This window comes from Portunus trituberculatus, chromosome 27 (assembly GCF_017591435.1).
Source record: "Portunus trituberculatus isolate SZX2019 chromosome 27, ASM1759143v1, whole genome shotgun sequence".
Taxonomy (NCBI): Eukaryota; Metazoa; Arthropoda; class Malacostraca; order Decapoda; family Portunidae; genus Portunus; species Portunus trituberculatus.
Window position 1 is genome coordinate 181,313 of NC_059281.1, and position 22,139 is coordinate 203,451.

At 40.2% G+C, this 22,139-nt stretch overlaps 1 protein-coding gene across 1 annotated transcript; it reads left to right on the forward strand.

The window, feature by feature from the left end:
• The first annotated feature begins 858 nt into the window (after positions 1-858).
• Positions 859-21,910, forward strand: LOC123509866 (ionotropic receptor 21a-like). Its single transcript, XM_045264451.1, has 5 exons — positions 859-945; positions 2,840-3,090; positions 20,922-21,117; positions 21,465-21,608; positions 21,902-21,910. The coding sequence occupies exons 1-5, from the start codon at positions 859-861 to the stop codon at positions 21,908-21,910; spliced, it is 687 nt and encodes a 228-aa protein (XP_045120386.1).
• The last annotated feature ends 229 nt before the right edge of the window (positions 21,911-22,139 follow it).

Consider the following 22,139-nt stretch of genomic DNA (forward strand, 5'->3'; position numbering starts at 1 on the left):
GGAATCGAAAGCTCTTCGTCTCATCAACTCCCTCCTCTGACTAACTGTCTTCAGTCTCTTTCTCACCGCCGAAATGTTGCATCCCTTTCTATATTTTATCGCTATTTTCATGTTCTACTGATCTTGCTAACTGCATGCCTCCCCTCCTCCTGCGGCCACGCTGCACAAGGCTTTCTTCTTCCTCTCATCCCTATTCTGTCCAACTCTCTAATGCATGAGTTAACCAGTACGCTCAATCATTCATCTCTTTCACTGGTAAACTCTGGAACTCCCTCCCTGCATCTGGGAGGCTAACGGTTTTGGCACTTTTTGAACTCTTTGGAGAGCCAGCGCTCAAGTGGGCCTTTTTCTATCTTTCTTTTTTTTTTTGCCCTTGGCTGGTCCTCTTCCCTACGTAAAAAAAAAAAAAAAAAAATACGAACGATAAATCCAAGTCACAGGTCACCTTGTCCATGAGACGCTGGAATGCCAGGGCAGCGTTCTTGAGTCCGAAAGACATGCATAAGAATTCGGAAAGTCCTAACGGAGTGATGAAAGCAGTCTTAGGGACGTTATCAGGGTGGACAGAGATCTGGTGGTAACCTCACAATAAGGGGTCATCGCCATATATTTTACATTTTTTCTTTTTTTTCAAATTTAGGGAAAAATACTTTTCTCTTTTTAAATTATGTATATGGTGTTGACAACAATGTTAAAGTTTCGTGGTGATTTTTTTTTAAAGTTGGTTTATATGAGGAAAATAGATAAAAATTTTGCTATCACTGGCAACCCGGTAACACAGGTAATGTGTGTTTTTTTTTATTATTATTATTGGAAATGAGTAATTAGCACCCTAACTTAGTGGCTTGAGCCTCCAGAATGTTGTCATCTGCGAGAGTAGGGGTGGGCAAGAATCGCTGTTTTGAGTATCGCCGATTCCAATTCCAAAGTCTGTTGGAATCGCTGGTATCGATTCCGGAATCGATACCAGGGCCAGGGAGCCAGCCGATTCTGGTATCGCTTCATACCCTTCGCGATTCCGGAATCGATCCCACCGCTCTGTCTCCAGCGCGCGACCTGGGGCGCCAACTGATTCTGGTATCCCTTCATGCCCTTCACGTCCACGACACTGGTATCGCCTCCTTGCAATCACGATTTGCCTTGGTATTGTGGCAGTGTGTGAAGCGATTCCGGAATATTATTTTTCTACACACACACACACACACACACACACGCACACACACACACATGGAAGAGGAACAAATAAACAATTAATTGGTTGAGGCATTTGATATTTATTATAAAAATACTTTGTATACAAAATAAAACATTACAAAATATATTTCAGTGTATAATTACAGCCAATACTTTATCACAGTTCCGTATCACAAAATGAAAGGGAGATTCCTATTAAAAATGCCAAACAATAATATAATCACAAGAATGGCAAAAATACATAATACATCCTAAGATTATGGCAAAATTGTTATATTCCTTTATTTCACTATATCCTTTCAAAGAAAAAAAATATTCATTTTGATATATATATATATATATATATATATATATATATATATATATATATATATATATATATATATATATATATATATTAAAATACATATAATATACCCTAGCCAATACTTTATCACAGTTCCGTATCACAAATTAAGCTAGTGGAATCGACAGGCCAAAGTATCGATCGATACCATTCAGTGGAATCGATACCATGCTGTCTGCGGCGGAATCGACGGAATCGATTCCGGAATCATATCGTGCCCACCCCTATGCGAGACTGCGAGTCAGTGGTCTGTGGACCTCACTAGGGAATGGCTAGGTCCACTACTTATTATGAATTTCTACTTACTTACGGTGCCTGGATTTCCCTAAAATGATCTTTTAGCCATGTTTTTCTACATTCAATAATAAAGCATTTAGTACAAGAACAAAAACGCTAATAAGCAAATGTACTTTCTGGAAGCTGTAATATTACGAAAAGTTGATTATATAGGTTAGCTACATATAGGTGACATCCATGGATTCACACCAGCAGTATCACTACCTTTCATCTCCAGAAGCGTGACAGTAAAAATGAGGTAATTTTGAAGTGGAAGGAGAATGTGTTTAGACCAAATTTACCAGGCAGCGCGTGTTTAAAGAACAGCCGTGGGATCTTAAAACTTTAAAGACCTCTCCTGATTTTTTTTTTATTCAGAAGCCTATTACTTTGTTAGTTTTTAACCAAAACGAGTGATCCTTGTTTTATTGTAAAGAAGAAATTAGTCTATTTTTTTCTTAGTGACTGAAATACATATACTTGGTTTCAAACATTTTCTACTATCTTTTCTCTCAAAATCTCCGGGTTGTTAGAGAACTTGTAAGTAAGTAATGTTTACACTAAGATGGAGGTTACCTTGGGGAAAATAAATTCAGTACCAATTGTTCTACAATAGTTATTCCTTTAAAAAAAAAACACTGAGAACAAAGCAAACAATATGATTTGATAGGGAAGGGAAACAAAAGTAGTGCAAAAAAAATTCCATAAATATTCGTTGCTCTGAAAGCGATTTGCATAGTTTACTCAGGCACAACATGAATTATATTTGATTATATAAAGAATTTATCCATAAGCTAACTAAAGCAGTAGATCGCATTCTTGTGTTCCGGACAATAGTAAAATTAACGACACCCTGCTTAAGTTGATTTTTTTTTTATCATCGCTAGAGGGGACAACTTTTTCCCCTCTCAGACAGACAAAATGGTTATAAAGATGTACGTCACACAGTTATAGTAAATACATAAGCAGCAAGTAATTAAAAAGAGATCTTTCTGTCTAACTATAATGTTTTTCTCTATCTAGAACCTCACAGAAATTGAGCTTATGAAAAAAAGCACTTCATCAACCTGGCTCTACGCACTGCGCCCTCTAGTTAGCCATGCATTGCCTCAACTACCCAAAACACAAGGAAAACGAATATTTGTGGTGTCTTGGTGGGTGGGTTGTTTCATCCTCACCACGGCTTACACAGCAAATCTCATTGCCTTCATCACCATCCCTGCCTATCCCGAGCGCCTGCAGACGGTAGAGCAGCTCGCCCAGAGTCCATATAGGTAAGTAGGTAAGTTAAATATTTTTTTGCAGACTATATATATATATATATATATATATATATATATATATATATATATATATATATATACATATACATATAGTTTGTAACGGTGTCACATAGTAATGGACATCGCACTTGTCACTATTTCTTTAATTATTACATTTGTATGTATGTATATATATATATATATATATATATATATATATATATATATATATATATATATATATATATATATATATATGTGTGTGTGTGTGTGTATAAGTACGTATAACGAGTGTGGCACCCCAGAACACAGACAGGTGCGGCTGACAGGATCACGCCACCCAACATCACATGATTCATGGAACTTTCCATAACCTATTTATTGCTATCGATAACTAATCGGTTGCATCTACATTATATTATATAAGTGATTTGAATATTTTTTTTTTTATGTGGTGTATTTAACATGTACTAATCTTAGTCATAAGTTAATAATTTTCCTTGCCTATTCATGTAATTAGAAGACTATAATCTCTAATATACTACTTTATAGTGTCTTTGGTAAACCCAGTGCGGGGGATGATAATATTAAGTTTGTTTTTATTTATTAGAAATTCAAAATCATAGTTACAAGCGTAGCAACACACGTGATCACCCTATACTGTATTGGGACGGTCTCAGAGGAAAAGAGAGTAGCCAGCTCATGAGTTAAAAGACCGTAAATTTACTTGCTATATTTTAAGAAATGTTTAACAAATTTTTCACTCTAGAAGTAAAGGAAGAACTGAGCTGTTCAGGAAAGTGTCTTTCAGTAACGTAATTTCATTAGTAATGTTAATCAAATTCTCTGTAATTATTCTGCACCAATACTATTGTGCTGTCTGCTAACAATTTTCAAAACCTTGGGAGAGCCGTTGGGCCGAAGATCCCATGGGCCCCAGGGTTGCCACTCCTAGGCTTTTTGGACAAGAGCTTGGCTTTTTTTACATAGACCTTGTCGGCTTGTCTTTTTTTTTTCTTATAAAATGTGAAAATCTTGGCTTTTTGGGACATTCTCAACTTCAGCACTAAAAATTTCCTTACTTTCCTGTTCGTGCCCTCGTATCTTGGCCCATCACTCCTGGAAAAAAAAAATGTCTGCACCAGAGAGAGAGAGAGAGAGAGAGAGAGAGAGAGAGAGAGAGAGAGAGAGAGAGATGACATGACATGTACATGTACACCACCAAAAAAGAAAATTAAAATATGATACTTAAGAAAGTAGTGCAACAAGAATGGCTAAAGGATGATGAATTGGAAAACAGGCTTAAAATTTATCCTGAACATAAACACACAGCTATTTGCACAGGGTGTGACACCAAGTTGAAAAACTGCAATAAATTTAAGCTTAAAACCCACACATCTTCCAACAAACATGTGAAAAACTATGAGTAAAAGGAAAATGCCACGGTGATTGATACTTTTATCAAGAAGAAAAATGAAAATGATCTTCCAAGTGACGTAAGGAAAGCTGAACTTTTGTTCTCTGCATTCATGGCAGAGCATGGGACACCATTTAAGCAAGCAGACCATTTGATAAAAGTATTAAAAAGATGTTTCCCAAATGTGAAATAGCTCAGAATATGTCTTTGAAGAAGACTAAAGCCTCATATGTAATGAGGGATGGTATTGCTCTTGAGAAACGTGAAGAAATTGCCAAAATATGTAAGGAAAATGTCTTTTCTCTACTAATTGATGAGAGCACGGATATATCTGTATCCCAGATCCTTGCAGTAATGGTGAGGTATTTTGATCAAATGAAGGGTAAAGTTTGTGATGTATTACTTGATATTGTTGAGGTTCAAGATGCCAGTGGTGAAGGCCTATTTACAGCTGTTAAGAATTTGCTTGCAAGCAGAGATATACCTCTCAAAAATATTATAATAGGATTTGGCAGTGATAACTGCTCAGCTATGCTGGGCACAAATAATGGGTTCCAAGCCTTCCTAAATTGAGAAGTGCCATCGGTATTCATTTTAGGATGTACATGTCACTCCTTTGCGCTCTGTGCGAGCCATACTTGTTCTCATTTGCCTTCCTTTTTGGAGCAGTGTTTAGGAGATGTTTGTTGCAATTTCGCTCGAAGTAGTAAGCGTAATCATCAGTTTCAACTAATACAAGATATTGTGCACATTCCAAAACATCGAATGCTAAAGATATCACAGACAAGGTGGTCCAGAGGACAAGTTATCACACGGATAATAGAGCAGTGGGATGCCCTGAAACTCTTTTTTGAAGCTGAAATGAGAACGGAATATGTGAAATTCGACGTTGCAGGAGAAATATACAAAACTCTGGTAAATTGTGGCACTAAACATATGCTTCTATTTTTTAATTACATAATTGGCAAAGTAGAAAAGATGAATCTGGAACTTGTCTGAATATTTTAGACTGGGATCGTTGTATGCTATAATTGCAGATGAATACAGAAGTATACTAGCCATGTTTATTAAAGATGATGTGGTGTTAACTAAAAAAAAAACTTGATATTGATCCCTGTAACAATTCTCTGTACAAGAATTTAAAGAAATTAATTTGGGTGGTCGATGCCAGGCACACCTGTTGAGAGAACCAATAGCAGACAAAGGAGCAAAGAAAAGGTTCTTGTTAGATTGTCAAAAATTTTAGTGGAGCTGTGTAAGCAGATTAAAAAGAGATTTCCCCTTGCAGAAGACTGTGTACTAGCTAAGTTGCAGGTTATTGAACCCAAAGAAGCTTTAAACCCTAACAGACGTGTCAAGTCAATTGCTGAACTTGCAATACACTTCCCAACTCTTGTTATGGAAGAAGATTATGATGATTTGGAAAATCAGTGGCAAGACCTACTTACAGTAAAAGAAGGTTTGAAAGACATGAGTGACAAGGCAACTTCATTCTGGCCAGAAATACTATTGTCAAAGACGGCAATAATCATGTGAAGTATCAATTGCTTTCAAAATTAATGTGTGACTTATTAGCCTTACCCCATTCCTCTGCTTGCGTAGAGAGAGTATTTTCTATGGTAAACATAATTAAAAACAAAGCAAGCAAACAGACTTCAAGCAGAGGCAATTGCAGTTCGATTACTTGCTAAAACAAGCCATTTCACGTCATGGAGGAGAATGTTACGTGTGGAAACCAACATAAGTGATGTTAAAACTGGGAAGTGTCATCAACATTACGTCCAGAGAACCAGTCAACATGATGAGGCAACTCTGCATAGTTGGGAGCCTGACGATGTAGATGACCCACCCCTTCCAATCTTCCTTCAATAATGTATTTATGTATGAGGTATGACCCATTTTTGTGGTATTATTGATGTTGGCGTATAATTCTAAGTGTTATTTACTATCTAGAGTCTAGATAGTAAATAACACTTAGAATTATACGCCAACATCAATAATACCACAAAAATGGGTCATACCTCATACATAAATACATTATTGAAGGAAGATTGGAAGGGGTGGGTCATCTACATCGTGGTTCCCAAACTGGGGGGCGCGCCCCCCTAGGGAGGCGTAAAGAGAATTCAAGGGGGGCGTGAAGTCATCTGCCAGTTTGCTAAAGTTTTTTTTTCGCTCCCTTTCAACCAAATGTGTTTAGTTTACTTAGAAAAAATGTCTCTCTGGAATGTACTATTATTTGTTTGAGTGGCTTTCATTATTAAAATTTAATACAAACAGAGATCTGTTTTCCTGAACAATGCTAAGAAATAAATGCAATAAAATAAAATAAGTTCACATGAGCAAAAGAGGAAGTGGGAGGGGGGGGCGTGTGGGTCTACTGGAAGCAAGAAGGGGGCGTCAGGTAAGATAGTTTGGTAACCACTGCTAGACAATCTTAGCTTTTTTTACAGGGCAATCTTGGCTTTTTATATTTTTCTGAGTGGCAACCTTGATGGGCCTAGTCTCCTGTCATTCTCCAACCGAACATAGACGGCAACTCTCTCTCCCAGTGTTACACGTGTGTGTGTGTGTGTGTGTGTGTGTGTGTGTGTGTGCATTATATTTTTGATAGATTATATAGGAGGAAAGCGAGATTATTGATAAGGCGGTAGTGTAGGGTGCAGCGAGGGGGAAGGATCGTCACCCACCATGGTACATCCTCCCCCACCATTTTTCCTCATGGTGTAACTAGGCCCAGCATTAAGTTGTTTTTTTGTTCGAGGAAGTGGCACCATGTGGTACATGGCGGCCTCAATGTTTCAGTGTTTCTTGCCGTGAGCTGAGAAAGCCGCTAGTGTCGCCGCCGTACTGTGTAGTGATATATATATATATATATATATATATATATATATATATATATATATATATATATATATATATATATATTTTTTTTTTTTTTTTTTTTCCTTTGTATACTTATTTTCTTGTGAGTGTGTATCCTCTCCGGAAACTGGACTGTAAAGAACAGACGTGAGTTATGGGGGAGAAAAATTCATTTAGCATCATTCTATAAATTTATTGTAAAGTTTTGTGAGTTTTGCAGTCAATGTTATTAAGTCAAAATTAAATTAAAAATCAGTGGCTTGATAACGGCAGTTTCCCTAGCTTTTTGTGACAAAAAATAAAATTTAAAAATCTATAGCAATTTTTCCTTTATTCATTGTAAGTTTATTTAATTTTATTCATTTACTTAAATCATTAATTACCCCCCTTCCCTCCAGCAGTACAACATTTCTGCTGTCCGCACTTTGAAGGCAGAAAGCGTGTCTTGAGCCGGTGTCGCAATAAAAAATGTCCCGGAAGTGTCTTGCTCATTTGCGCATGCGTGGGTGGCCTATGCACTTCCAGACGCACGAGGAGTCGGGACAAGATTCACTAAGCATACGGCGCATGCGTGAGCAACATGTCATACTGCATCATCATGTATAGGGATAAATACATGTATTTCCAAATTCTTTCGTCGTATACAGTCAAATAAAATGTTTATAAAAAAATCAAATGATTGGCATATAAACAGGGCATTAATATCACGAATAAATAAATATTTCCATCTCAAGCATGATGATTCCCCCCGATCGAACAGTTGTCACTTAGTGGAATCAACGAGGATTTTTAGGAGATATGGAGTGTTTTAAAGGAGTAGAGAAATGAAGGAATAAAAATTAGGAGTTCTCTGTAAAGTCGAGAGAGGCTATTCAGTACACTCCCGTCGCCCAGCGGAGAGAGAGAGAGAGAGAGAGAGAGAGAGAGAGAGAGAGAGAGAGAGAGAGAGAGAGAGAGAGAGAGAGAGAGAGAGAGTACAGAGTGAGCGAGGGGACGACATCCTGCTGGTCGAGTGTATTCTTATTTATGATCTTTTTATCGTATTTGGGACATTTCATAACCTGTTTATATGCCAATCATTTGCAAATCGTATCGACTTTGCATTTTTAAACATTTTATTTGACTGTATATACGACGAAAGAATTTGGAAAATACATGTATTTATCCCTATACATGATTTCCATTCTTGGAAATTTCAATGTTCACCATCACCATCCTGGTGAACTAGCTTTCAACTTTGCTATCCTCCATGACCTAGAGCAACTGATGAAACACCCTACTCGTATTCCTGACCGTCTTGGAAACACACCCAACAACCCAACATTCTTGATCTCTTCCACACCTTTAATCGTTCTGCTTATGCTGTCACCCTTTCATCTCCGTTGGGCTCCTCCGATCACTATATCATTTCTGTATATTGTCCTATTTCTCCAGTCCTTCCACAGGATCCCCCAAAGCAAAGGTGCCACTGGCGTTTTGCCTCTGCCAGCTGGGGGCACCTGAAGAGGTATTATGCTGATTTTCCCTGGAATTATTACTGCTTTCGTGTCAGAGACCCATCTCTTTGTGCTGAACGCATAACAGCCGTAATAGTATCTGGCATGGAGGCGTACATTCCTCATTTTTTTTTCTCAACCCAAACCTTCTAAACCTTGTTTTAACTCTGCCTGTTCTCGTGCTACACATGATAGAGTGGTTGCCCACAAAAGGTACTTGAGCCTTCCATTTCGTGAATGTCGCACTTTATATCTGCCCGGAATCATGCCAAGTCTGTTCTTCAACCTGCCAAACACTCCTTCATCTGTAGAGAATGTAGAAATCTTTCAAACTCAAACTCCCCTCGAGACTTATGACATCTAGCCAAAAACATCTCCAATAACTTCTCTTCTTCATCTATCCTTCCTTTATTTCATCCTGATGCCATCACTGCAATCTCTTTTGTCTCAAACCTTTGCTCACAGCTCCACCTTGAATGATTCTAGGTTTGTTCCTACCTCTCCTCCTCCCTCTGACTATTTCATGTTTACAATTAAAATTCTTCGTAATGGTGTTTTCCATGCCCTCGCTGGCCTAAACCCTAGGAAGCCTTAGGCCGCTTTCACACGAGCGTTTCCGTACTCGCGTTCGGGTGCGCCGCGTTTTAACTTCCAGTGGAGTTCAATGGGACCTTTCATATAAAGCGTTTTGTGGACGTGCAACGCAGCACAAACGCAGAGCCAGCAAGAACGCACGCGTTCTTGCTGGCTACTAATGACACTGAGTGCTTTCACACGTACGTTCTAGAACGCGCGCACTCAAGTCCTGCTGCCATATCAGTCATCGCTTCCAGCAGGGTGAGGTAAGTTACGCATCCCTTTCTGGTATGTAGTTCATTCGAGTATGGTATAACAGTCATGATTTAGAGGAAATATGCATAGCTATTTGAGCACAATTGACATACATGCATGCATACATCACGTAGCCTACTAATATTAATTAATGAAGAAAATTTTCAGACAAGTAGCAGGATGGCATACCACAACACTGAGGAGTATATTTCCGAACTAGAAAAGAGGCCTGCACTATGGGATCCTTGGAAAGATGAATACAAGAACAAGAACAAGAAAGAAGAGGCATGGTTAGAGGTTTGCCGCTCAATCTATCAAAATTATGAAGAGAAATCCGAGGAAAAACGAACACAACTTTTTTTCCGGTCACCCTCCATGACTGAAAGGAAGGATCGGGCGGGAGCGCTCACCGCAGGCCTGCGGCAGGGACCTGCTGGTCAATGAAGCGCGAACGCGTGGCAAACACATCTACAAATAACTGATGTGTTTCTGTGCGTCCTGCGCACAGAATCGCTCGTGTGAAAGCGGGCTTATGATCCTGATGGGGTGCTTCATATTGTTCCCAAAAACTGTGCTTCCGTGCTTGCACCTTGCCCAGCCAAATTCATTCAACTTTGTCAATCAACTTCTACCTTTCCTTCATGCTGGAAGTTTGCCTACATTCAGCCTGTTCCTTAAAAGGGTGACCGTTCTAATCCCTCAAACTACCGTCCTATAGCTTTAATCTCTTGTTTGTCTAAAGTTTTTTAATCTATCCTGAATAGGAAGATTCTCAAACATCTGTCACTTCACAATCTTCTATCTGATCGCCAGTTTGGCTTCCGTCAAGGTTGCTCTTCTGGTGATCTACTGGCTTTCATTACTGAGTCTTGGTCATCCTCTTAGAGATTTTGGTGAAACTTTTGCTGCACCGTTAGACACATCAAAAGCTTTTGATAAAGTCTGGCATAAAGCTCCCCCCCAGGAAATTTGAAGTTTTATGATGGTTTGTTGAACGTTTTCTGAGGGCGCACAAACCTGCGTTCATGAACTTGAGACGCACCATAAATGTACCATAGTGTACCTGTTGGTTGTAAATTTAAAAAATACCGAGATATCACAGTATACAGACTACTAGGCATTACTAAAAAATATATGATCATAATAACAAGGATTACCCAAGCTATATACTTAACACATCAATATGTAACACAATCATTACAGTACTAATGGAAGTACAAAAAAAAAAAAAAAACTTACTGTACAAAGCTGTAACAAGAACCCAAACAGCCATGCATGGGGAAAGAATCAGAAGGCAATGTGAAGGATCAATACTTGTGGTGTGTGTGAGCACTTATATACTGGAAAATCTGTGAGAAAATAACCATTATAATATAGTAGTAGTTAGATATGTACTGTCATACAGTATTGAAATGCACTATACTGTATATGCTAATATAAGGAAAACAATTTAGATGAAGATGCCTAGTAAGAATGGAAGTAAACATTCTTTGTGTCAAGGAGAAAAATCTAACGATTTCCAACAAAATACATTACTTACCCAATATCTTGTTGCTTACAAGACGAGATTCAGCTTCCTGTCTGAATAAAACCAAAGTGATATGTCTTTGCATTGAACAACCATATATATATATATATATATATATATATATATATATATATATATATATATATATATATATATATATATATATATATATATATATATATATATATATATATATATATATATATATATATATATATATATATATATATATATATATATATATATATATATATATATATATATATATATATATATATATATATATATATATATATATATATATATATATATATATATATATATATATATATATATATATATATATATATATATATATATATATATATATATATATATATATATATATATATATATATATATATATATATATATATATATATATATATATATATATATATATATATATATATATATATATATATATATATATATATATATATATATATATATATATATATATATATATATATATATATATATATATATATATATATATATATATATATATATATATATATATATATATATATATATATATTTTTTTTCCTATGACTTCAAGTCTTTCAAGAAGGAGGTTTCAAGACACTTCTCCTCTGGATTTGACTAACATTCCGACCCTATGTTGATATCGGTAGTTCAATGTGGCTCTCTTGATGCTATCTCCTGCTTCTATCATCCTTTACAGGTATCCACCCGGTAGCTCAGTGGTTAGAGCGCTGGTTTCACAAGCCAGAGGACCGGGGTTCGATTCCCCGGCCGGATGGAGATATTTGGGTGTCTCCTTTCACGTGTAGCCCCTGTTCACCTAGCAGTGAGTAGGTACGGGAGAGAGACGGCAGCGGAGGCAGACGGTGGCAGCGGAGCCCGCAATATTCTCTTATTATCTCTCTCTGAAGGGTGCTTGACAAACACAGTGACCGTCTTTCTTCTTTTATTGGCAAGCCAACAGAGATACAGGTCCGGTGCGTCCTCACAGCTAGGCTACTACCCGGGAACTGAGTGATGCCAAGCTGTGGGGACAGAGGCTTTCCCGCGCTGCTCCCCAGATGCCAGAGGTCGACATCCTACAACTCCCCAAACAAGCTAAGAACCCTGGCTAATGCAGTGACAGTGTTCTTAAATAAAATAAACATAACCTGGGAGCAGCAAAGAAGCAACATGAAAGAAAACATGAAGGCGCCGCAGGTGCTGGCCTCAGATGTTGCCGCGTTCTGAGGGAAATGCGGCCACTACCGTCAAGTCTGACGAGATACTGTCTGTGGTCCCTTGCCTCTATGACGATGCCTGCTCTGCTCCACCTCCTGCCGTGCTGGTGGTCCTGGACGAGAACCCTGTCGCCAGGTGCAAGGGGCGCGCTGGAGCGTGTGGCGCTCCTGTCAGCCACCACTCTGTCGTGGTGGTGCGCCATCTGACGTTCTCGCTGCCGCAGCGTCCTTCCCCAAAACTTGTCAACCTCAAGTCTCCTCTTCACTGATGGTACTCCATCCCGTAGCTGGTGGCCTGTTGCTAGCTGAGCTGGTGATCTATTGATGCCCCGTAGAGGTGTGTTAAGGTACTGGTGTAGAGCGGAGAGATCTTATCGTTGTCAAGACTGCCATCAGCTCCAACGTTTCCCCGTAGTATTCTCTTGGCAGACTTCACGGCCACCTCTGCCCTTCCGTTTGACTGTGGGAAGTGCGCCGAGGACACCCGAACACCTACCCCCCACTTCTGGAGGAAGCTCTTCATCTCCTCACTCCCCAGATTGGTGCCTCCGTCCATGGAGAGCTGCTCTGGGGCACCCCATCTCGAGAAGTGGTGACGCAGCACGTCCTTAACTCTGCCTGATTCTGTGCCATCAGGCAGGTGAGACACCTCCAGCCAACCCGTCAGCCTGTCTGCGTAGACAATGTAGTTATGCCCCTCCAGCTGAAACAAATCCACCACAGTCTGCTGAAAGGGATAGTCAGGGGGCGGAGTGAAGAGAAGAGGCTCGAGGGGTTGGGAGGGGGCGTGTGTGTTGCACGTGTCACAGTTAGTGCGGTAATGCCTCAGGTCTCCCTCAATGCCAGGCCAGTATACTGCTTGTCGTGCTCTCCTGAGCATCGAGTCTATGCCCTGGTGGCCTGCGTGGAGGTGGGCTGCAACCTGCTTGCGTAGGAGGTCCGGAATCACCAGGCGATGATGGTTGCTGTGGAAAGCATACGTCACCAGGCCTCGCGACACCCCAGCCTCTCCTGATGCTGTAGAAGGGCGCAGGCATGCCAGCTCCTGGGACCTCTGTGGGTGCCAGTCACCCGCCAGCACCCTGGCCAGCAGTAGTTGGTACACAGGATCGTTCCTTGATGCCTGGAGCACCATGTCCTCGTCGAGGGTGAGGTTGTCTTGCAGTTCTAGTGCAGCAACGGTGGCGACGGCCATGGCTACTGACATCTCCTCATCCTGTTCCTCCTCCAGGGTACCAGGGGCTGCCTTCATAGATGGGTGCCTAGATAGGAAGTCTGCTGCGCAATTCTTCTTTCCCGGCAGGTAGCGGAACGTGAACTTGAATTGCAGCGTCCGCTCCTTCAGCCTGAACAGCCTTGGGTTGGCGACATCCGTGAGCGCTTTATCACCCAACAGGCCCACCAGAGGACGGTGATCAGTCACCAGGATGAGATTGGGGCAGCCTAGAAGGAAGAGGCGGGCCTTGTGGAGGCATTATGCGACTGCCAGTGCCTCATCTTCTATGGGCGCGTACCCTTGTTCAGCCGGAGTTAAGTGGCGGCTACCACAGAGAGCCAGGCGCCAGCCCCCCTTGCAGCAGAGTGGGGCCTCAGGCGACACGCAGGAGCAGTGCTGTTGCAAGATAACGAAGCCTATGCCTTCTCTGCTCCAGTCTGTGATGGCAGCCGTCGGCCTTGTGCGGTCGCAGAAGGCCAGACCGTCCTTGGCCAGCTCACAGATGGTCTCCTTCGCCTGCTCCAGCTTCCGCTGCAGCTGCTCGTCCCAGTATACTTTCCGTCCTGTTGGCTTCTTCAGGAGGTCTCTAAACGGCTCCATGATGGGGGCGGTGGCCAGAAAGGGTGCCAGCTGGTTGACAAATCCAAACAGTGACCTCACGTCGGTGATGGTGGGCTGGCCAGGCATTGTGAAGTGCCTTATTGCTGAGAGACGGTCCTCGGTGGGCTTGTACGCTTCCCAACCAACGTGAAAGCCGACGAAATCCACCTCCCTGCGGCAAAACATAAACTTCTCTGGTTTGAGGGTGACGCCTACCATGGCACACCGCTCCAGGAAGTCGTAAGTATGCTAGAATGCTTGCTCAATGCCGGCGTCATACAGGAGAGTGTCGTCCACACACTTGTGTTTGCGGGGGAAGCCACTTATCGCGTCATCAAACCGTTTGGTGTAGGCGTCTGTGGCTGAGCAGTGACCCATCGGCGTGTGGCAGTATTGGTACCGCCCCCACGGCGTGATGAATGTAGTCAAGTGGCGGCTCTCCTCATCAAGCTCCACCTGGTGGAATCCCCAATGCGCATCCGCCACAGTCTTGTAGGAGTGAGTTGGGACATCTGACACCATGTCGAAGGGTGTGGGCGTGTGGTGGGTCTCCCGCAGGCAGCAGGAGTTCAGTCTTTGAAAGTCCACCGTTCTTCCTGGTTTGCCAGACTTTTTAGCCACCACCACCATCCTCGCGCACCACTCCGATGCCACGCCTGCCGGGACAGGGCGGATGACGCCCAGCTTGACGTCCTCGTCCAGTTGCTTCTTCACCTTGGTTGCCCAGTGTTTGGGAACTGTTGCTGGTGTGTGGCGAGCATAGGTCTGCGCATCCTGCTGCAGGTGAATGTGGTAAGGCGGGCCCTGCATCACGCGTAGAGGGTAAACTTCAGTGTTGAAAGTGGACGCCGAGAAGTGCCTCAGCAGCCACTGCTCTAGCTGAGGGACGTTCTCCTCCAAAGGCTGCATGGGGATAGCTGCAGGTCGGCCCGGCACGCTGTGGGCGTCGCTCTCCGTCACTCCCACACCGGCTGTTACGGCCGGTGGCTTGGGAAAATCTTGGTGGATGAGGCCGAGTTCTTTGCATGTGGTGCACGACAGGTACAGCCGCTCCACGTTCTCCACAAAGTGCACATCCTGGACCGTTGTATGGCCCGGGAGGCTGATGTGGCAGGTAGCTGCCCCCAGACTGGAGAGCGGTATTCTGGCGAGGTCCCGTATGCCAGCCCGACGCTGCAGAAGCGCAGGCCAGAGACCAAGCTTGGACATGAGTTTGGGGCCGGCGACACACACCTGTGCTCCCGTGTCCGCGACCGCTGTCACTGTAGTCTCAGCTTCCTCCACTAATGGGGTGACTCTCACCTGTAGCAGGGGTTCTGGCGCCACCGCCACGCTGCCCACAGTGACACTGTTGACGGCCATGTCCTGTTTCTTCGCTGCCCAACACACCTTCTATATATGTCCCCCTCTTGCCACACGACTTGCACACCAGGTTTCGTGCCGGGCAGGGTGCTTTTCCGTGCTTTTCCCCGCAGTAATGACAGGACTTGCCGGGCGGGCCGCTTGACTGGGGTGCACACTCAGGCCGGCGGGGTGTGTGGCCACGTTGGCGGTAACTGGCAACTAGGGGCTCCTCGGTGACGTCATCCGCCCTGACGTCAGCTCCCGCCACAGCATGGTCCCGCTCACTTTTCCCGCCAAAAAACGGCGTCGCGTCTCGCTGCCTCAAACGATACACAGAACTCTCTCAAACTATCAATGTCACTGAATGCACCGCACTTTCTGTATACCTCTTGCCTCAAACACTGGTCACTAAGGCCAACCATCACCTTCCTCAGCAGCATGTACTCTGATAGGCTGCTATCGCACCTGGGACACTGAAAACCACAGTCTGCCACCTCCTGGGCACACCGGGTCATATAGACACTGACCGACTCACCGCCCACCTGACGCGCATTGAAGAAGTCATACCACTTCACAGCCTGGTTCGACGACTGCTGCACGATCTTGCCTATTGCGTCCAGAGCCTCCTTCGGCGTCAGCGCCTCCCCCTGCCAGAGGTCTCATACCTTGCATCCAGCGTGCACTGCAGGGCGGGAACACATAGCAGGCGGATGTGCAGCACTGCTTCCTGGTCAGGCCATCTGGCCAGCCTTAACCAGGATTCCACTGATCTTCGCCACGACCTGAAGCTGGTCGGCGTCATCTCCGCAGCACATTTCTCGGGTGTGGCGGTGGCGGGCGGTCTGCCGGCAGAGGCTTGGCGTACAGTAGGGAGAGACGTCATGCTTGCTTGCAGCGTCATCCATCGTCAGCGGGGGCCTGGCAGGCAGCCTGGCCCTCGCCTGCCTGCTGCCGCTCGGTGAGAACCTGGGGTGCCATTTCACTGCGCCATGAAGGGTGCTTGACAAACACAGTGACCGTCTTTCTTCCTTTATTGGCAAGCCAACAGAGATACAGGTCCGGTGCGTCCTCACAGCTAGGCTACTACCCGGGAACTGAGTGACGCTAAGCTGTGGGGAGTGGGGACAGAGGCTTTCCTGCGCTGCTCCCCAGATGCCAGAGGTCGACATCCTACAATATTGACAGTATTTGCAAGTATCATGATATCAACTCCTATAAATCAAGTATCCCTGTTAATTGTCATGATTACTTAAATATATTACATGTGAATACTAGATCTCTTAACAAAAATTATGATATTATTACCTTTTTAAGAACACTGCCAAAGACATTTTAAGTATTAGTGAAACCTGGCTCAAACCCAATTCGACTTCTTTACATGATATTGATGGCTTTAAATCCTATCACACACTCAGATCTGATGGCTATGGTGGTACAGCAATTTATGTTAACAATGATATCTCCAGTGTCCGTCTCAGCAATTATTGTATGAGTAATGAAAATGTTGAACTTTGCTCATTTAAAATCACAATTGGTAATTCCAACTATATCATATTATCTTTTTACCGTCCCCATAGTAAACACCACAGAGTAAATGAATTTAATGTTTATATGGACAATTTACTTTCACATAACATTTTCTCTGATAACAAAGTCATAATTGCAGGAGACTTTAACATTAACCTTCTGGAACATAATACAAACCCGCCCACAAACAATTTCCTAAGCACAATGCAGTCTCTAAATTATTTTCCTCATATATCCCGACCCACACGATTTCCTGATGACAATTCCACTGCCACTCCCTCCCTTTTGGACCACATATGGACAAATTTCTCAGCTCCTTCCTCCCCTGGCATTATTCTCTATCCCCTAACTGACCATCTGCCTATATTTCTAAACATTCCTTCCCTTGACAGCATTAATGAAAAACATAAAATATCTTTTAGGATAAGAAACATTGAAAACTGCTATAAATTCAGGACAAACTTATCAGAAATAAACTGGAATTCATTATTATCACATGAAGACATTAACATAAACTTCAATCTATTTCTAGACACAGTTTACAGCATTTACTATACCTCCTTTCCTAAGGTAACAAAATTCATTACTACAAAAAGATTGCAAAAACCGTGGATCACCCATGGAATTATTAAATCTATCCAAAATAAATTTGCCCTATATAAAGCATATAAAATAGGTTTGATAAATTTTGAAGTTTACAAAAACTATAGAAACAATCTAACTAACCTCATTAAACTCACTAAAAGAAACTATTACTTACAAAAGTTCTCAGACTTCAGACAAAACACAAAAAATATTTGGGAAACCATAAATGAACTCACAAATTCCAAGACTTAAATCAAAACATCAGTCAGCTCAGTCCTTCACAACAAACACATTCAAAACAACCCACATGAAATATTAAATGCCTTTAATGATTACTTTTCAAACATAGCCCCGGACCTTGCACGCTTATTGCCCCCCACCCAACTGTCTCATAAATCATTCCTTCGAGGAGACTATCCACGTTCTATGTTAGTGCCTATAATAACTGACTACGATACTGTTAAAGTTATAGCAACTCTTAAAAACAAAAAAGGACACATTGATGAGATTCCTGCTGCTCTCATAAAAGACAATAAAGACTTATTTGCTAAGCCACTCACAGCTCTTTTCAATCAATCGGTTACCACAGGAATTTTCCCTGATAGATTCAAACTTGCTAAAATAATACCAATTCATAAAACAGGTAACAAGAATGATATATCGAACTATAGACCAATCTCAATATTACCAATTTTTTTCTAAAATATTTGAATCGTTAATGAAGAACCATTTATTATTATATCTAAACAAAATGAAAACCCTAAATGACAGGCAGTTTGGCTTCAGAACAGGTTTAAGCACTTTTGATGCAATTAATATATTTACCTCAGATCTTTACACTGCACTCAATAGAAATGAATCCATTGTCTCCATCTTTATTGACTTTCGCAAGGCTTTTGACACAGTCCAACCAAATATTCTCCTTGACAAATTGCATCACTATGGTATTCGTGGTTGCATTCATGATTGGTTTGCCTTCTATCTCAATAATCGAAAACAGTTTACATCATTTAATAATACATGTTCCCCTATTAATCCAGTGTATTTAGGTGTACCACAAGGCAGTATACTGGGCCCCATTCTGTTCCTTATATATATCAATGATATCTGCAACATATCTGATTCACTAAACACCATACTATTTGCTGATGATTCTACACTCTACTTGACTGGGAAAAATCCAACAGAATTAATCTACAAAGCCAACACTGAACTATTAAAATTCTCAAATTGGTGCATAGCCAACCGACTTACAGTTAATACATCCAAAACATTTTCTACCCTATTTTCTAACTCTATAACCACCTACCAGCCACTACCTAATTTAACAATTCTAAATGATGACATCTTACAGACAGGTAAAATAAAATTCCTTGGTATAACTATTGATAAGAATTTAACTTTTAAACATCATTTATCCCAACTATGTTTAAAGATATCTAAAATTATTCCACTACTATTCAAAGTATAACATTTTGCCCCACTTGAAGTTCTCATTAGATTATACTATGCCCATATTTTTCCACAGCTAATCTATTGTAACCCAATCTGGTCTCAAACTTATCCCTGTCACCTGTATCAACTTAATGTTCTGCACAAAAAAATAATTAGGATTATTAGTAATAGTAACTTCAATGAACATACTCCTCCTTTATTTAAATCTTTAAGTATCTTGAACTTGGATGATTTGTCTAAACTGAACATTACCTCATACATGTTTAAAATGATTAACAACAATGTATATAATACCCAACCTGCACACGGCCACCACACCAGAAATAAAAACTCACTCAACATACCCGCACACAAACTCACCTTATTCAAGCATTCTCTGCTGTACACAGGACCTAAAATTTGGAACTTATTGCCCATGCATGTTAAACAATCAACTAGCTTATAATCTTTCAAAAACAATTTCAAGAAACATTTATTGTCATCCTGTTAGTCTATACACCATAACTGGTTGCTTTTGTCAAATTCAGTTTTCATTATTTCTCTTGAAAGAATATGTTACCACTTTATTAGCATTATTAATATCATCTTTATTATTATTACTACTATTATTATTATTATTATTATTATTATTATTATTATTATTATTATTATTATTGTTACCTATTATTATTATTATTATTACCCATTATTAGTGTTGATATTATTATTATTATTATTATTATTACTATTATTATTATTATTATTATTATTACTATTATTATCATTATTATAATTATGCCTACTATTATTTTCTTTATTACTACTATTTTCATCACTAAATTTTACAGTTTGTCACTAAATTCTTTTCTTATTATTATCTTCATTACTATTATAATAATAATAATAATAATAATAATAATAATAATAATAATAATATTATTATTATTATTATTATTATTACTATTATGGTTATCCTTGTGTCCTTATGTTCTTTTTATTACTGTATTATTATTGTTATCATATTATTATTGTTATTATTATTATAATTATTATTTTTATTTATAATATGATTAACTTTGTCACCATTGTAAGTGAGTCTTCTAACACTTACACATAGCAAACATAGGTGAGATCAGGTAAATGTATTTTCTCTTAATATCTTTTCCTTTTCTCTCCTCTTCTTTTCAATGTTTTAGTTAATACTGTTCTCTTTGTTTATTTCAGTGTTTTCTATTTTGCTTTTGTTTGAAATGTTATATATATATATATATATATATATATATATATATATATATATATATATATATATATATATATTTTTTTTTTTTTTTTTTCCTGCCCATAAAGTTTTTACTTGCAAAAGGCTGTTTGTCTTATGTAATTTATTTGTTATTCACAATCTGTAACAAATGGCAAACATAATAAAGTGTTTAAAGTGTTTAAAGTGTTTAAATCGAGGAGTTGTGACCTTGTTGTCCCGGTGTGTGGTGTGTGCCTGGTCTCTGGCCTATCCGAAGATCGGAAATAATGAGCTCTGAGCTCGTTCCGTACGGTAACGTCTGGCTGTCTCGTCAGAGACTGCAGCAGATCAAACAAACAAACAAACAAACAGTATCCCTTCTACATTAAAAATATCTACTTTAATTGGTTTTGACAATTAATATATATTTGAATAAAGTAGAAACCACGACACGACTACAAATAGCAACATGGTGCATGATATAAATGATAATCTTTCTGTCTTGCCCAGCAGGATGTCCATGTTCGACTACGGAGAGTTTGTACCAGGAGCGCTCAGGTCCTCCAAAGACCCCCACTACCGCTCCTTGGGGAAAAAGCTGGACTTGTATCCCACCTACGACGAAGCTATTTACGCGGTGGTCAATGGGACACACGCTTACATTGAAAGCTTCTCCTACAACCGTATTCTGCTTTTCGATACATATAAGGTTAGATTTGAACTGATTTTTCATATAAAAAAAAAAAAAAATAGCGTTAGTTTTACATTTTTACAATAAATGTTGACATGGACCATATTCTGAAATACTTTCACGTCGTCTTGTATTTCTCTATTTCTATGGTCCGAATTACAAATCAATAGGTTCTCTTTATTGCGAAGAAAAACAATCCTTAGACCCTCACCAATCATCTCTGTGGCCCATGAAAATGGTCCTAGTGAGAGAGCAAAGTGTTTTAGAATATGGTTCTAAATTTTATATGAAGAAACAAAAACAAAAAAAAAAAAAAAGAAAACTGAATCGCTAATCTTCAACTTCTCTTTGGTGTTCTGGAGTAGATGCGTAACACCTTCCTGCTCCAGGAACAGTTGTATCCAGGTCATCTGTGCTGGTACTTCCAAAAGAACACAGCGTGGAAATATAAGTTTGATTGGGGCATCCAACGTCTGGTAGAGGCTGGCCTGATAGCACATTGGATCAAGGTGATGTCATGGCTAGCTGGTAATATTTTCATCTATTCTGACGAAGAGAAATAATTTTTGGCTAATTCTTTACTAATCTTTAAGGTAACTTGCATTGAAGTGGAACTTTTTTTATTTTATTTATTTATTTATTTATTTATTTATTCTTTTTTTTTTGTTGCTCTTGGCTGGTTTCCTTCTTGCATAAAAAATCGTTGTCATTGTTAACAAAGGTATATTGTTGAATGGGTACGATTTGAGGGTCAGAGTTAATGAAAAGAGTAACTCTCACATGTTCTGTATGGACTCTAAAGGAGTCGTAAGCAACATAGCCTTCTAGAAGGGACGTAGAGATGTGAAGTGGAATCCTTTAACCAAGTTTCTGATAATGCAATAATAAGAGATGGGTTATTAAAGCATTTAATGAGGGAGGATAGACTATGACATTTTTTTTTTTCTGTAGGGATTTAACATTGACATGGAAGATGTTTAAGTAAGGATGTGATGCAGTATTAATGTGTGAATTGTATTCTTCTATACAATTCGATACAA

Bases quoted from the DNA above. Each gene is read 5' to 3' on its own strand.
- LOC123509866 (XM_045264451.1), top strand. From the start codon at position 859: ATGTTGTCATCTGCGAGAGTAGGGGTGGGCAAGAATCGCTGTTTTGAG. The intron at 3,091-20,921 runs GTAAGTAGGTAA...CTTGCCCAGCAG, and splicing joins CTCGCCCAGAGTCCATATAG to GATGTCCATGTTCGACTACG. The intron at 21,118-21,464 runs GTTAGATTTGAA...GTTCTGGAGTAG, and splicing joins TGCTTTTCGATACATATAAG to ATGCGTAACACCTTCCTGCT.